Raw genomic sequence first — 18,116 nt, forward strand, 5'->3', positions numbered from 1 at the left:
CCAGTAGGAAAGAAGAGATCCCATATGATATTGAGAATGTACATAGACGATGATTTGTTTAGTGACATTATTTAAAGCTAGAGGACCAAGAAAGAAGCTTGTTAATTATTATAATTTTATTCAAAACACTAACAAGTCATTCATTCGCTGCTGTGTTTTGCTAAATGAAGTATCATTCAATGGACAGTGTTCGCATACAAAGAAATGTTTGTAAATATGTTCGTTTACTTCGTCTTTGCACAACTTTTTAGATTACCTTCGTACAGACTTTGTAAGGCCTATGTGGGCTACCACAAGCGTCACATATAAGAGTCATTAAAATGATGCAATGTACCCAGCAGAATAGAGATCTTTACTAAATTGCTGTTTAAAAAAAATGTTGCTTGCGTTCTAAGCTTTTCTTTAATTAGACCCACGTGTCGAATAAGAAGATTAGAGATCATAAGATCTAGAAAGTATATGGTCTTCCAGTCAGAATTACATTTTCAATATGTAAATGACACTCAGAAAAATTACACTATTTGAATTTTACTGTCCTTGCATAGTTTGCATATTTTCCCAGTTATGCGACCACAGGCTTTAAACCAATAGACCAATACACATACAACTAATTAGGCTTATACGTTCAACTATTGACATACTCAATGCAATGTGAAGATAAAAAAAAAGTGTAAATAAATAAACAAAAAGGAACTGAAATAAGACATTCAGAGAATCAGCTTCACCATTACAGTGCCTCATGTGATACAAACAAGTTTTGAGTTAACTCTATCAGTATTCAGTGAGCCGATGAGCTGAACACTATGTACTGCAGATAAAAGCAATTGTTAAGTTTGATCATTAGCCACCTAAAGGTCACACAGCCTGCTACACCACTACGTCAACTACATGGGCGCACGCAGGATTTTTTTGCAGGGGGGTGGTGCAAGTTGCCACATATGGCTCAAAGTCGTAGCTTCAACTTTTTTTATTACAGAGAATATTAAAAAAAAAAAAAAGAATTGGTGCCCCCTCGCCCCCATACCTATGTGATATTAAGTTCACTGTAAATACTTGTTTCATGAAATAAAAAAAAAAAAAAAACTAACGTAAGAAAACTAGATCTATATACTGTTTATTCGTGCGGCCCGTGCATCCCAACGGTCGATCAAACAAAAAATGCAAACTCTGCCAAAACTGTCAATAACTTTACTACTGAATTGCTTCTTGTCGCGATGGACAAGCCGGCGATGAACACGTATCTGGCAGTTCTGATATTCTTCTGTACGTTGCAATTCTTGAATCCTTTTAGGATGAAGACAAAACAGGTTGAACTGAGCATTATTATTGCTTGAAAAGCGAGACGTTAATGAAGAAACTAACGAATCAAGATACGGAATGTAAAGTCGTGTTCTGTAATAATCCCAAAATGCAAACGTGTGGTTTAGTTAGGTGTATCTGTCGACTGCGAAGTCCCAGCAGCACCAACTCATTACCAAGTTTGTCTGCCAGCAGTGTCACCTCACTCAAAATGTCATCCCTTAAGTGTTCCTCAGCATGGTCAAGTTGGTTTTTGATTATGTCATTAATGTGACTGCTGATGTGCTGTTGAGCGGCCGCTTGTGCTAAGATGGACAGACTGCAACATCACGGAAACTGGTTCAAGTACGGGTGAATAGCTGACGACAATTAAAAGACAAATCAGAAACACACGAGGAGCAGGCACTGATGCAGATTGTCTGGTTTCACTTACAATCGTTATTTTAAATTAATATATTGATAATCTTGTTCAAAGAAACTTTCCCATATATCAAATAGAAATATAGCTGGCAAGGATATGTCCTCCAAGACAAAAAACAACAACAACATCTTATATTCCTTATATCATATACTAGGCCTTTACTAAATATAATGATAACTATAATAGCGTGCAAGAGAAAAACAATCGTCACGACTAACATGCTATAGAATATTAAATTGCAAGCCTATAATAAAGCGCCACTGGTCGGACATGAACTACAAATGAGCCTATTCTAGTTTCTTACAATAACAGCTTATCTTTATTTACTTTATTTCAGTGGAAGCACTACATATTAAGTTGCTTCCTAGCAGAAGTTAATTGATTTGAAGGTGTAAAAAACTGATTAAAATCTTGATAAGCCTAGGCTAGCCTACTACAACTGTACTCCATTCATCAGTGGCAGCACTGCTTGTTATGTTGTTTATTAGATTTTGATTGATCAGGTGGTGCAAAAAATGGCTAGAATTTGGTTGCCCAGAATCCAGGAAGGTGCAAATGGTCAACTATTAGTACTACTACAAATGAACATTTCAATAAAAAAACCTCCTTTCTTGTGCGTACGTGCTTTTCATTACTTTCAGGTAAATATTCTCATATCGTTATTACAAATGCACCTACCAATGTACCATAAGAACTTTTTAAAAAATTTATACAATTTTCAGGCCATATACATTAACAATCTACTCTCAGACATTCATCTATCTATCTATCATCTATTCATCTATCTATCTATCATCTATTCATCTATCTATCAATCTATCTGTCTATCTCTATCTATCTATCTATCTATCTATCTATCTATCTATCTATCTATCTATCTATCTATCTATCTGTCTATATATTATCTATGTTGCCAGTAATGAACAAATCACTTTTTTTTTACTTAACTATTCAGTGGGTTTTCATGACATGTCTGGTTATCTCACACTAGTGTGGATTGGAATTTGAAACACTTTTTCAACATCAAACTGTACTAAACAATAAAGTTGAACATTTGATTTGAATAAGTATTTGATTACAATAATGCAATGATCAAACTCAATTAAAAATTAATACAAACTTTAAAACCAACAAATATTTACATCATTTTATAAATTAATGCATGCAAAGATAATATCTCAAAAATATATACAATAGTCTATAAAGTTATGTGTAGTTTAATTTTATGATTAGCCTAATAAGCTAACAATGTATAGTCATTGGCGTAACAAGGGTCGGTGTCATCCGGTGCGGTCAACTCATGCTGTCAACCCCACCATCATTTTTTTCCCGAAAATTTGAGAATACAAACTATTGTTTGATTTTGTAATTGTTAAAATGTATACAGTGAACTAATTAGCAACATTTATTGATTGTTACACAACTGTAAAGGAAACAGACTGAAAATCAAATAAACAATCTTTCTTTGTCACACTTGAAAATGATGTTTAAAGGAAACAGTTTTACATTGAGCTGTTAGGTTTCTAACGACTAATAAAACAATGACTCATTAAAACAGTGCCTAGAGTAACTATTACTGTTTTGGTTCCAATTTTTCGGCAATAGTATGTTTAGGATTGCGTTGACAGTACAATGCTTATTTCGCTTTGTGTATATTCAATGGCAAAAACCTTATTGCTTGCCGGACATTGATTAAAACACACTGAAGAAACATTTTTCTTTCTTTAATGAACTCTTCAAACACATTCAGCCAACGCATCAATCAATACAGCATTAACTTGATGTTTCAATGAAGTAATAAAAAGTACTTACTGAAGTTTCTTAGTTTACTGTTACAACTTTATATTGAGTTAATTTATCTTAGTATACATTTTATACTTTATTAAATAATGTAAATTGCAGTACATTAGGCCAGATCTTATTAGAATAGCAAAAAAGGAAGACTCGTAGCTTTTCAGATGTCTTGTGCTTGATTACGACAATGTATCCAAAAATTGTTTAAGTACGAACTGGGTGTCTACAGTAAGGGCAGATAGTTGAGGACTGAAACAGATAGAAAACATAAAGCATTCTTCATGTCATTCAATTAATGTTTTCATACAAAGTATGAATCTCTAGATATGTTTTAAAAATTCACTGGGCATTTGGTTCAGATCTAAAAGATGTATGACAACATGAATCTTGACATGGAGGTTAGTTATATATTATAAAGTTAAAACTACAACTTGATCTACTGTTTTGAGTATTGTATTTAATTGTGTTTAATTATTTAAAAAAAAAATCAGAATTTCAGATTTGAAACAAAACTGTGAATATTACTGAAGACGAACTATCTTGGAGTTCTCTAGAATGTGTAAGGGTTAAAGCTACATATACGTAAAACTATACAGATAAAGCGACACACTATCTGTGACATTTGTGGTAAATTTGTTATTTGTTGTAAATAAATCAATATATAAATAAATAATTAAGAGAGAGAAAGAGAGACAGAGAAAGGAAGAGAGAAAGAGAGAGAGAAAGAGACAGAAAGAGACAGACAGAGATAGACAGAAAGAGACAGAGAGAGAGAGAGAGAGACAAAGAGAGACAAAGAGAAAGACAGAGAGAAAGACAGACAGATAGATAGATATATACATTGATAGATAGATAGATAGATAGATAGATAGATAGATAGATAGATAGATAGATAGATAGATAGATAGATAGATAGATAGACTTACCTGTAACCACTTATCTATACAGTTCTTATGAAAAAAATGACAGCAAGTCAAAAAGTGTTTCTCTTCAGTACGATTGAATTTCTCTAAACAAATGGCGCACTCGTTAGTAGCAGGGGAGACCACTTGGCTGTCTACATTCAGACTTCCTTCATTGGTAAGCATTAGTCTCTGTCCTTCTCTGGAAGGTTGACCTTGAAGTGGTGACTGCTGACTTTGTAGTTGTGGTAGCTGACTCTGAAGTGGTGACTGCTGACTTTGTAGTTGTGGTAGCGGACTCTGAAGTGATGACTGCTGGGTTTGAGTAACACGTTGCAGACCTGGAACTAGGGGCTGCTGATTCTGAGTCGAAGGGCGCTGTACTCTGTGCAAATTCGGCTAGACGTGGGAAATTAGTCATTTTATTGAATTATTAAACGTACATCTTTAATAATATTTACATTACAATAATCTACGTTCCTTCAATCGCTAAATAACTCCCCTCAAAAGTAGTAGCTTATTAGAAAAGTGTACTCTAAAATATAAAAAAAAAAACAACAAAACAAATAAGTGAAATGTAAAAACTAGCATGCAAGATTTAGTATGGTTACACGATCTTTCCCTATTTGTATAGATAAATTAGAAAAGAAATACACAGTCACATACACATAAAGCCACCATGGAACATGACGGTAGCGACGCAGCATACTAGATAAAGCCGAGAGGACAGGAAAGAGCTGGGAAGCCATTAAAAAACTAGCAAGAGACCGTGGAGAGTGGCATGTTTTTACTGAGACCCATGTTCCACGAGGAACGCAAAGGAAAGATAATGATGATGATGATAGAAATATGTGGACCCGAGTAAGGTATATCTTGGCAGTTATGCTTAGAAAAATATCCTTAGTGACTCATTGGGATAAAAGAGGCAACCTAAATTTACAAAGTAATTCTCTTCTTGTAAACAATATGACAGACGGAGTACATTTAACAAAGAAATCAATACAAAGCATAGTGTAGTTAGTAGGAAATAAAGATTGTACCTGTAAGTGAAGACCACAATTTGTTTCATTAAAGGGGCATTTTTTTAAACAAGAAAAACTTTATAACATAAATTTAAAAAATAAGTAAAAAAGCTTATACGAAGTGTCAGTTGGGAAATGGAAAAGGGTTAGGAGAAAGGAGTATTTAGGGAAATCTTTACCAGTTTCCTCCTTAAAAGCATTAAAAAAAAAGGGAAACAACCTGAATTTGAACTCATGGCTCAAGCAGACATGCTGACCACCTTGCCAGTGAGGTGCCTATGCAAATAGAAGATTGTTTAATTATCCATTGTTTGTCGCAAACTTACTTTAAGGCGGCGATCCTTAAAGGGAACTAATTCAGCTTATACCTTCACTTCAGTCAGATGCAAATTATTTCTCTTGTTCGAGATACAAAACAAAATAATTAATTCCCAAAAGTTAATTGACTAAATGGTTCATTTGTTTTAAATTGATTATTGTGTTGTCAGGTAAAAGAAATAATTGTGCCAAATTTCAGCTTGATTGGGTGTCAGAGAAATAACGTTTACAGTTTGTTTTTACCAGAAAGACAGAAGGGAGGCGAAGTGGTTTCGGAAAAGGGGATCATTGGTTCGAATCCTGGTGAAGACTAGGATTTTTAACTTCAGGATCCTTGGGCGCCTCTGAGGTCACCCAGCTCTAATGGGTATCTGACATTAGTTGGGGAAAAGTAAAGGCGGTTGGTCGTTGTGCAGGCCACATGACACCCTCGTTAACTGTAGACCACCGAAACAGATGATCTTTAAATCATCTGCCCTATAGACCACAAGGTCTGAAAGAGGAACTTTACTTTGCTTTTATAAAGACAGACAGAGTGAGTTGATATAAGTAAAAACTTACAGCTTGTGCTTCCGATTCAGAGAAAGCTGCTTGAATAATCTGCCTGCAAACAGGACACGATCTGTCTTCCTAGTTTTATATATGTTAGACGAAATATTTAGATCAATAATTATACAAATAGATAGGCAATTATAATGTAACAAGCCAAATAGTAACAACGCTTTAAAACAACAACTTAGCTTATGTTGAGTTAAGGGAGACGGCTACATACCGCCTCTATATATGAATTGCCTTGGGTGCTAGTGAAAATCTACCTAATTACGACTAATTGATCAAACCATTGTCTCATTGTTTCATTGTTTCATTGTATTGTAAAACGACAAAGAAAAATTGCGCAAAGTTGATTCGAGGATGGGGAGTAGGAGAAATCAAGTGTAAAACATTTGTTCCTGAGAGATAGACAAAACTTTATGATAAAATATTAGTGAATTTAACATTAAAAAAAAAGGCATTAAAAGTTATACAGGTTTGAAAAGGAAAAGAAAACAGCATATTTCCTATTGTCTAAAGCAGCGATGCTCAAAATACGGCCCGCGGGTCACATCCGACCCGTTAGGGCCTTCATTTTTCTCTATTGATTTGGTACCATGAGCTTTAACATGTGTGTGTTGATGAAATGGGACTCTGAATGTAGAAACTACCAGGGAAAGTGAACGGATCCTTACTTTTTGTGGAACATGCTAATAAGCCAACATACTTTATTTGTATTTTATTTGTAAAGCTAGCTACAATGTTGTTCACAGTTTAAATAGAGAAATGAAGCCATTTTCCGGAGCGTAAAATATATACTTCACATAGGTCATTAATTAATGTAAGTACTAGATCCTTATAGGCTTCTTATAGGCCTATTTTCAGGTTAATTTTATTTCGTTTTTTGTATCTTATCATTAATTTGGCCCGCGACATGAGTGTCGGAAATTAAAATGGCCCGCAGGTCGAATTAGGTTGGGCATCACTGGTTTAAAGCGACCTATCGCATATCGTCAATCTACCCCTAAGGTTGACTCCACCAAAAGGATGAGAACCGCTGCTCTAACCAAAGCTGTTAAAAAAGTTTTTAACATTGACGCCATGCCGAGGATTCGATACAAACTAGAAGCTACATAAATGGAACAAAACAGCTTTTAATTGTAGAGATATATGATGCTACATTTAAGTGTTACCTGTATATGCGGTCTAATGCACTCATTATGGAAATAATGATTGCAAGGTAAAACGGTTTTCTCAGCAGGCCCGCTAAACTCGTCAGTACAGAGGGCGCAGTGGCTGCTAGAAAATGAGTTCCATTGATCTTGTGAAACTATGGGACGATCTCTCAATGACTCAGGTAGATCTGCTTGGAATGAGGGACGAAGAGCTTGGTTTAGAGACTGTTGGCTTTGAGTTAAAGGTCGCTGTGGATTGGGTTGTCCTTGAGTTAAAGGTCGTTGTGGATTGGGTTGTCCTTGAGTTAAAGGTCGCTGTGGATTGGGTTGTTCTTGTGTTAAAGGTCGTGGTGGATTGGGCTGCTCCTGTGCAGGTCTCTGTACTTGAGATAGACGTCCTTGGCTTTGCATTGGATTTGTTGAATTCCACTGAGTATAATATATAATGCTAAATAGTTTTTTCAAAATATACACTTGAAAACTGATCATCTTACTCTAGCGTATGTAACTAGGTAAACATTATACTTTTAAGACTGGATCTGTATCGCCAAACTAGAATCTTCTAGATCCTGTCTTCTAGTCTAGACTATAATACTGTCTTTTAATGTTTCCAAGTCGGGACCTTTATCACCAAACTAGAATCTCATTTACTCAGGAATTGATTTATACATTGACGTACCAGGACACTTTTTGGCACGGTGAGAGGGCGGGGTACAAAAATATTCAATTTTCTTTTAATTTATCATTCATTAGTTATAAAGAACAAAGTAGTCACTATTACTAAAAGTCATCAGCTTCATAAGTCTTATGTAAAAAGTATGTAAGCTTAAAAAAAAGTATGCTTGTTTTGCTCAAAATATAAGCGACCCTGGCGACCCTGTTTATAATATCTAGATGCAAAACATTAGAGAAAAAACAACTTACAACCAAAGTGGCTTGTTGGGTATAAGCGATTTCAGTTACTTCTTCACAAATGGGGCATGTCCCGTTAGCCTGTAGTTAAATGACAAAAAAAAAAGGCGTTATTAAAGTAATCTAATACAGATGTGATATGATGGGTAGTTTTTTGGTAACAAAATCTAAAAGTTAAAAAAAAAAGCAAAAACTGTTTAACTACTCACAGCAAGAAATCCATCAACACAGTTCCAATGGAAGCTGTGTGCGCATGTCAGGAAAACTCTTTCATCAGACGGCTCATAGTTACAGTTACATAAGGTGCACAAGCGATCAGATAGGGTTCCTACCGCCCTTTCGCCAGCACCCCGTGAATTCTCGGAAGGCTGATTTCGCTGTGTTGATCTCTGACGACGCTGTGGTTGTTGTTGGTTGGCTGGTTGCTGTTGGTTGGCTGGTTGCTGTTGGTTGGCTGGTTGCTGTTGGTTGGCTGGTTGGTTGGCTGGTTGCTGGGGATTTCTTTGCCGTGACCGTCGAGACCGACGTCGATTTCGACGAGGCTGAACATTGCTTCCTTCTTGTGGAGAATAAAGCACATGTTGCTGTCTTTGCAATTCCATTGGATTAGACTCTGCCCCTTGGAAAAACTGCGGCCCAGGAGGAGGACGTGTGGCCTTAATTTAGAAACAAATAAACAAAATAGAAAAAGATTTTAAAATACATTTTATTATATTATTTTATTTTATTTCAATATAATACAACATAATAATAAAATGTTTAGTTCAAGCTGCATGTTTGATACCGTCAGCTGCTTGAACGAGCGATGTTAACCATTCGGCCAACGGGCAATGAAAAATTGTGCAGTTATTTATTGGTACTTTCAGTACATGGACATCTAGATCAGGAACTAGATCTAGACTTCTGATTTAAAAATCTTAAAATCTAGTCTAGATCCAGATCTACTTCTAGATCTAGAATCTAGATTTAAACTGTATTAGATTTACGTCGAAATGTAAGTAAACTATAATTAAATAATCTTTCAATAAACTTTATGAAACTGCGTCCTAAACTTTAAGTTATTAAACTCTTCAATCAATAATACCTTACGTTGGAAAACTCACGAACGCGATAGTACATTCAAGAACGCGATAGTCCTTTCAAAACCGATATTGGTTCTAGATCTAAATCTAGATCTGAAGCCAATTTTACATGCATTTATTTTTTTACTTTAAAATATAATAACGGTCAAGGTCATACTCGAGTTTTCCCCATGTGGCAAACGAGCTAGTAATTTTTTTCTCAGAGATATGCATCAACTGTTAAATATCTATGAAAATCGTTAGAGCCGTTTTTGAGATTAGCGCAAATGCATGTTCCAGGTTTGTAGTTCCTGGTTCCAGGTTTGATAAAGTTATGACTTGAATAGAGGTATTGGAAAAAAGACCATGTTTCAACATTGACATTATTGAGAGTTTTTTTTTAATTGCAATTTAGAGAAAGTGCTGGTATTCTATAGTACAGACTATTGAAAGGCCTTCTATTTCGTTGGTCGACGGCTAACGAGGTTATCATGTTGGAATCCCAACAACCAATCGCTTTTAATTTTCCCGAAAATTGTCTGGTCCCCAATAGAGTTGTGTGGACATAGGGGCGTTCTAAAATCCCCAAGTTCATAAAGTTCAACTATATTATTATATCAATGCTTTCTGTTTAGTCACTTTAAGTTTCAAACCTGTGATTTCAGTAGGTCTGGTGTCAACCAAATTATTGATTCTGCATTGCTAAAATATAGGAACATAATCAAATTTAAGTTTCTTTAAACATAGCAATGTAACCCTTCTTTTATTTTGTACACCACATACACCAAAAAGCTGGCTATTTGAAGGTTTTCCGCCATGTAGGAAACTCTCCAATAATAGATGATTTATGACATTTAGAAAGAGACTCCACTACATAAACATTTTGTTTGTATCCCTATAGTTTGTAAATCTTTTTCTTGTTATCTTTATACATAGATATATATATATAGATATTTATCCATACACACATAAACTAAAACGCAAACATATAAGGAGAGAGATGGGTAGGGGACAAAAAAATAAAGGGAAACACACAAGGCCATATTAATATTTAAAGATCTGTTTCAATTAATGTGTTACCACTACTTAATAGCATGAAGACAATATCACACGTATGGAGACAGACTGTAGGTGCTGGTACGAACTTTGTCGAGAGCAAAAGAAACAAAGCTGCGTAAGCCAAGAGAAAGAAAAAGAAAGCTGCCCTCTCAGCAAGCCCTAGGACATATGCATATACATGCACGAACTTTGGCAAACCCTGCAGCTCCAAAATTGGCTTGATCAGTCACTCCAGATTCTGCCCCTTCTGAAGATGAAACCAAAGCCAGTGACTAATCTGGGGGCATCCATTTTCTTCCAAGACACTAGGAGCCATATATATATATATACTAGTACTACTACTACTTACTAACATCTCATTCTCCAAGCAATGACGATGGAAGCTGTGTTCACACATCAGAAACTTCTTCTCGTCAGATGCTGTGTATCTTCTCAAACAAATCCCACACGTATCTTGCCTTGAATCCACATTGCCAGTAGGGGGAAAACATTTCTGAATACAAAGGCATAAAAACGCAAAGGGCATGAATTTGTATTCAAAGGTTTAACCAACTTGTTGTAAAGAGCTCGTCATAGAAGGCCTTTAACACTGATCTGTCGCAGCTTGTAGGTCTGTAAGACGGGATGACGAGCTACTGGTCACCGCTGCCCACATTTTTGAAACGTCGCAGGTCAGTGTTGTGCAGTGGCGTAGCTATGGATTTGGGGGTCCCGGGGACTTGACATCTTTAACACCTAAAGTGCTGAGCTGTCTTACAATGAGTGCATACAAAATGGAATTAAAATTCTAATGCTTGGGGCTAAACTACCATACGCACCTTAAGGGTTAAGGGCTTCTGATTTTGACATTCGACATAATGGCATGAGATAATAGCGTAATATTAAATGTAAAAACAAATTCAGGCACTCATTTGGGGGCCACCCTAAATTGGAGGCCCTGGGGATTTTCAAATTTGGCCTCCCCTCCCCCACCCTAGCTACGCCACTGGTGTTGAGGCCGGCTATAATGGTCTGAGATGATCTCGAGCGCAATAAAATTGTGAAATATTACACTGACAGCTAAATATAAGCAAAAGGAAGTTACTTGGACATTTGTGAAGTCATTGGTATTTTAGATTAGAGGTTTTCTAGATAAAGTAAAGAATGTCAAGGACACTAAATTGAACTTTAACAATCTATCTATATATATAATTCTCTTCTTCCCTCAACAGTTTTGACGAGCAAGAAGTAAAGGAAAGTTCACTCTCTTATTTCTGCGGATAGTAACCTCACGAAAAAACAAGAGAGGGGGGGGGGGGGAGAACAAGTTATAAAATGGTTTCATTTGATAATTTATACACCTTGAATTAGCGCGGGTCCTATGAAAGTGCAGGGCCCACTTCGGTCGCATAGGGCATAGGTTGCAGTGGCCTAAGGCAAAATAGCGGCGTACGGTAAGCCGCCGGTCGACTAGTAAAATTTAAACTCATAAACATATATTTGTTCTATGTTTATCGAGACGTACACAGAAGTATAATTCACAAAGCGCTGGTTGTGTGTATGTGTTTTGTGTCTAAATGTTGTTTGTATTGGCATCTATATTGTTATTGTTACAGTAGTTACGCTGAGGTGGTCAATAGTAGTCAGACTGAATTTTTCCATTTGATTAGACCAATAAAAATCATCTTATCTTATCTTATCTTAGACATATCAAAACATTGCTTATCGACACACTTATTTGTACACCGGATACACCAAACAGCTTGATAGTTTTAGTTTTTGTCCATGCATGAAAACCTCCAGTAGGTCCTAACGAAACTTCCTACCTCCCTGCCTAGAGATGCTCAGATACTTTACCTTACAAAAGTTGGTAGCGCATATTTCTCGCACAAGTTCATCTCTTGTAAGCCCATAGGGATTTCCCTGTGCACACAATAAAACAACAACGTCATGAACTGTTCATTGAAATGTCATAGTCATAGATTTAGAGACATATGTGGACTGGACAACATATAATCATATATACAGCTCTGGGGTCCAAGCATAATCAGGAAAAACATTGAAAAAATTACTTTTAAAACAAAGCTTATGTTAGGTGTACTTGTATCAATTAATTTGAATCAGTTATGTAATTAAATTTGTAATAGATCTACACTAATAATAAAAAAGCATTTATAAAGATAAATTAAATTTAATGTCACTTTTATGAGAATGTCGTAAAGATTAAAAAAAAAACTAGATCTGAGATATTTACATGATGAAACGTCACGAAGTTAAACAGAAAGTCCCTATCAATGTTTGGTCTGCTGGAATTCGAGGCTCTGTTAGGACCGTCTCGTTGACAGTTCTGAAAAGCAGAAAATAAAATTCGAGGCAATGAAGTGAATAGAGTTTCAAAGAAATTATTTAAAACTTAATTTATTTTATTAATAGAGAATATTGAGAAACAATTCTGTTATTTACAAAAAAATTAATTTTATAGATAATCTAGGAAACTAATGCGGTCATCTAAAAGATGATTGGACATGACACCTGTCATCAAGTTTGATCAGGATGGTGAGTGTTATGGCATGTGTATAAACGACTTGAAGCTATGGTGTAAAGATAATGGTACTTAGATCATCTTGATTTAGTCAATAGACGACTTGAAGCTATGGTGTAAAGATAATGGTACTTAGATCTTCTTGATTTAGTCAATAGACGACTTGAAGCTATGGTGTAAAGATAATGGTACTTAGATCTTCTAGATTTTGTCAATAAACGACTAGAAGCTATGGTGTAAAGATAATGGTACTTAGATCTTCTTGATTTAGTCAATAGACGACTTGAAGCTACGGTGTAAAGATAATGGTACTTAGATCTTCTTGATTTAGTCAATAGACGACTTGAAGCTACGGTGTAAAGATAATGGTACTTAGATCTTCTTGATTTAGTCAATAAACGACTTGAAGCTATGGTGTAAAGATAATGGTACTTAGATCTTCTTGATTTAGTCAATAGACGACTTGAAGCTATGGTGTAAAGATAATGGTACTTAGATCTTCTTGATTTTGTCAATAGACGACTTGAAGCTACGGTGTAAAGATAATGGTACTTAGATCATCTTGATTTAGTCAATAGACGACTTGAAGCTATGGTGTAAAGATAATGGTACTTAGATCTTCTTGATTTAGTCAATAGACGACTTGAAGCTATGGTGTAAAGATAATGATACTTAGATCCTCTTGATTTAGTCAATAGACGACTTGAAGCTATGGTGTAAAGATAATGGTACTTAGATCTTCTTGATTTAGTCAATAGACGACTTGAAGCTATGGTGTAAAGATAATGGTACTTAGATCTTCTTGATTTAGTCAATAGAAATGAACGTTTCTATTTGTTAAGATAATACTGACAGCCAAGAAAGAAAGGTTCTCAGAATAAGATTAAAGTGCACCTTCCTAACCCCTTCCTTACATTTTCGTTACATCTTCCTTACATGTTACCTAGGTTACTTACATTGCCATTATTTGAAGCACGACGTTGGTTCATTCTTTGATCTCTTAGAAGTAAAGGGTCGTTAGGGTCATTGAGATTGAACGCGGGTGTATTGAGACTGAGGCATATAGTCTGGAAGAGGATAAAACCATTCAATTAGAGCTAGAGAAAGCGAGAGAGAACTTGAGAGAGAGGGCGAGAAAAAGAGAGCGAGAAATAGAGAGCGAGAGAACGCAAAAGAAAGAGAAAGCGAGAGAGAGCGAGAAAGAGAGAGCGAGAAAGAGAGAGCGAGAAAGAGAGAAACGAAAGAGAGAGGGAGAAAAAATAAGAGAAAGAGAGAGAGAGAGAGAGAGAGAGAAAGAAAGAGAGAGAAAAATAAGAGATAGAGCGAGAGAGAGTGACATTGAAAGACAGCAATAGGGACATAAGTGACAGGAAGAGAGAGAGAGAGAGAGCGACAAAAAAAAAAGATACAGAGAGACAGATAGAGACCGACAGAGATATATATAGAGAGGGGGAGATTAAAATATTTTAAATAACAGTCGCTGTTCATCTAAGTAAGATCGTTGTTTTTTTTAATGTATTCAGTTTTCGAGACAACTGTCTACAACTAGGTTGACTCTAAACATTTTGTTTAAATTCATGTCTTATTTATGCCAATGAATAATTAATTGTGCTAGATTTCAATTTCGTTCAAAAAATGAGTGTGTGGAAAATTACGTGTACAAACGTTTTACCTGACCGACAAACCTCTTTCTGTGAAATGTAAAAGATATTTTTTTTTTACATAGTACGCTATAAGCTCATGGTGTAAGTAGCATCATACTAATGGCGTCATACAGTGGCGTAACTAAGGGGGGGGGGATAATTTTAAAATCCCCCCGGGCCCCCACCTAGGGGGGGGGGGCCCAAATGGGTGTCCGAAATTTATTTGTAAATACATAAATTAATATATTTGATTGACAAATAGTGTCAACGGGTGTCTTTTTTTTTTCAATATTTATGGATTAAATTTATCACAAAGACTAAACCTAAATCTAGGTCTATCAGTACGTTGACTTTGTTGACATTTTAAAAATAGTTTTTCCCACAGAGATCAAAGTTTTTTTTTAAAGTTGGCCTTACATTTTAAACTTTGTTGCCACGAATAAAACTGCATGATATACAGCGAATTCCAGGTATCTTGTTACCTTTACTAATAATAGATCTAAATGGCGAGTATTTTATGGCTACACTAATTAACCTTAAAGCAAAATTTATAGAATAAAGTATAACAGATTCAAAAGTTATTCTTAATAATGCTAGAATAGTCCATTATTCGGGTTTGGCGTCTATAATTTCAGAATTAAACTTCACACTCGAGTTATTACCCCTCTATTCATCTTTCCTCAATCCAATGGAAATTCTATTTTTATTTCCATCTAATCATTTTGCTTTCGCACAAAACATAAACAACAAACAATGACGTAATATCATATAATATTAGCACATCCTTCCTTTTGAAGTTATTATCACACCCATCCTTTTAAAGTTCTTAAGAGTGATATCTACTAGCAGGGCCGGCCCTAGCATTTGCGGGGCCCTATGCGAAACGGATCGCGTGGGGCCTAGTCTGGGTAGGGATGAGCATAATGTCAAAATTATTTTTTTTTAATTAGAAAATAGGCCTACTTTCGTCTTTTTTCAATTATTTTTTTATCAAATGAAAGCTCGCGATGCAACTTTTTATTTATAGGCACCCCAAAATGTCGATTTCGTCTATTCTTCAGGAGATTTGAATAAATTCAAAAAAGGTCAGGACTTTATCGTATATTTTGCCTTTTCATGAGATTTCCTGGAGGCCCTGGAAAATCAGGAGGTCGCGAAAACCCTGTTATTTTATATACGTTATAATGGTTTAATTTAATAAAGTACACTTAGAATTAGCGCGGGTCCTATGAAAGCGCCGGGCCCACTGCGACCGCATAGGCTGCAGTGGCCTAAGGCCGGCCCTGTCTACTAGGAACTTTAACAATTCGTCCACTTCTGGTTGTCTTGACTGGCACAACAAGTTCTCTAGACCTTGATCTATAACTGTCTGTTTCGTTTGTTCCAACAGTTTGCAGTTTATTGTCACCATCGGTATCATAGTACCCAGAGATGTCTTCATCAAAACTCTTATTCAAAAAGCGTTGATTTCTTCTGTATGTTTTTCCGTTTGTCTTTATGATGTAAGATCTGGGTGCTGAATGTTTTTTTTATGACAACTGCTTTCTGCCATGTTTGACCTAGACGAACTCTCCGGCAGAATAATCTTTAGGTAGTCTTGCTTTTGCATTGTATTTCACTTTGCTTTTCATCTGTTGTTCGTTGAGTAATGTCTCTGCATTTTCAGCTACCGATGGTTTCAATAGTTTGGGATCAGTTGGAATGATTCCCTGAGTCTTCTACTCGTCAGCAGTTGTGATGGTGAATACGGCAGTCCACTTATCGGAGTATTTCTATACTCGAGCATAACGAGATATGGATCTTTCCCACTTTTGTATGCTCTGAATCCTTTTGCTTGCGCACAAAACATAAACAACCAACAATGACGTAATACCATATAATATTAGCATAGAATCTTCTTCATGCAGTGGAAAATTAAGAATTTTTTTTTATCTTGAATTCTGGTCAAAGCTCTTGCGCCCTATTAATATAGTTCAGAAGAAACTACAAAAGTCTGGACTGCATATACGGGAAGCTGCTGAAGAAATTAGTACCCTTTCATGCTTTCTGTGCAAAATGATGAAAAACTGACAAATACACAAATCCATCGAAAAAGCAAAAGAAGGTAGTGAATACTATGGATTCCCTGTAATCAAAAACAACCAGAAGAAAGAAAAGACTTGATGGGAAGTTGAGTTCTAATGTAGGACTGTCAAAAGAACTATAATTCAAACGTGTTGCGACAGAAGTGCTGGACAGATTGCGTATGGAGATGAAGGGCAGATTTCAAAGGCTGGAAAGAAAATGGATACCTTTGGGTTTCTTCTTGAACCAAGACACCTGTTAGATGAAGACCCGCTTATGACTAACTGTGCTACGTTTCCTGTTTGTATGATGAAATAAATGGCAAATCGCTTTTTCAATGATGTCATTGATGCACGAGCACTTTTCATCAACAAACCAGTTATACAATCACCAATAGACATATTGAGGAAACAGGCTTCATATGGTAATTACGTGTGCTCAAATTTTGCAACCTCCTCCGAATACTGCTAACTCAGGCCACTTCCATTACGTCATGTGAGAGATCATTCTCAAAGCTCAAGCTCATCAAAAAGTATCTCAGAGCACAATGACACAAGAAAGGCTTATCATGGCTTTAATGTCAGTGAAGTCACAAATACTAGAAAGTATCGATGTAGTTGATGTTATAGATGTCTTTGCTGCACAGAATGCACGACGCGAAGCGATATCAATTTAGATTTGTCACTTGTGCATTATTTAACTAATAAACAACGGTATTATTCATTAAAAGAGTCTTGATTAATTTTTGTTAAGTTTACTGATATACTGAACAAATTTGATTTGGGGCTTATATATTTTTGCGTACATTATCCCATGTCATATGTCAAAATGCAAGGGGCCCCCAAAGAGGTCAAACACCCCGGGCCCACAAATCCCTAGTTACGCCCCTGGCGTCATAACACAATACCAAATAATAAATACAAATAAAATACTGGCGTATTATATCTCGAAGTATTCCTTCCAGTCAGACGATTCCAGTCTCGTATTGGTGCCACATTGCCTCTCACGTTTATATCAGGTAATCTGAAAGGCTGCTATATAAAACAAACAAAAAAAGTATGATTTTAAGGCGCATTCAAACAACAAGACTTTCTTAATATTTGTTTAAAAGATACATAAGTTTAGGAAATTAATTGCCATGGGTCATTTTTAGGACGCCTCTCCAGCAACTCGATTTTCTGACATATTTTGTGGACAGTAAAATGCCGTTGGTCTGGTCACGACACCTACATCAGCACTATAAACAGATCATCATGTGCATCTTAGATAGCAAGGTCTGAAAGGAAAAGAAAATACTGCCACGACTGTGTCTGACTGGGAACTTAAGGACTCTTTTCTGTCCAGAGAAGTTCAGCGTCTAAATGGCTCACCACTAACTACTATGGCAGTAATGC

At 36.0% G+C, this 18,116-nt stretch overlaps 1 protein-coding gene across 1 annotated transcript in view; it reads right to left on the minus strand.

Moving 5' to 3' along the window:
- Window positions 1-157: 157 nt before the first annotated feature.
- Window positions 158-18,116, minus strand: part of LOC106069007 (uncharacterized) — a 36,654-nt gene continuing 18,695 nt past the window's right edge. The window contains exons 11-21 of the mRNA XM_056045241.1: window positions 17,655-17,756; window positions 13,972-14,082; window positions 12,728-12,820; window positions 12,331-12,396; window positions 10,844-10,987; window positions 8,584-9,030; window positions 8,387-8,455; window positions 7,481-7,891; window positions 6,318-6,386; window positions 4,441-4,815; window positions 158-3,763 (exon numbers count right to left, since the gene is read on the minus strand). Of these exons, the coding sequence (XP_055901216.1) occupies window positions 3,719-3,763; window positions 4,441-4,815; window positions 6,318-6,386; window positions 7,481-7,891; window positions 8,387-8,455; window positions 8,584-9,030; window positions 10,844-10,987; window positions 12,331-12,396; window positions 12,728-12,820; window positions 13,972-14,082; window positions 17,655-17,756 (1,932 nt within the window). The 3' untranslated portion in view covers window positions 158-3,718. The remainder of the gene's footprint in view (window positions 3,764-4,440; window positions 4,816-6,317; window positions 6,387-7,480; window positions 7,892-8,386; window positions 8,456-8,583; window positions 9,031-10,843; window positions 10,988-12,330; window positions 12,397-12,727; window positions 12,821-13,971; window positions 14,083-17,654; window positions 17,757-18,116) is intronic.

This window comes from Biomphalaria glabrata, chromosome 10 (genome assembly GCF_947242115.1).
Source record: "Biomphalaria glabrata chromosome 10, xgBioGlab47.1, whole genome shotgun sequence".
Classification (NCBI taxonomy): Eukaryota; Metazoa; Mollusca; class Gastropoda; family Planorbidae; genus Biomphalaria; species Biomphalaria glabrata.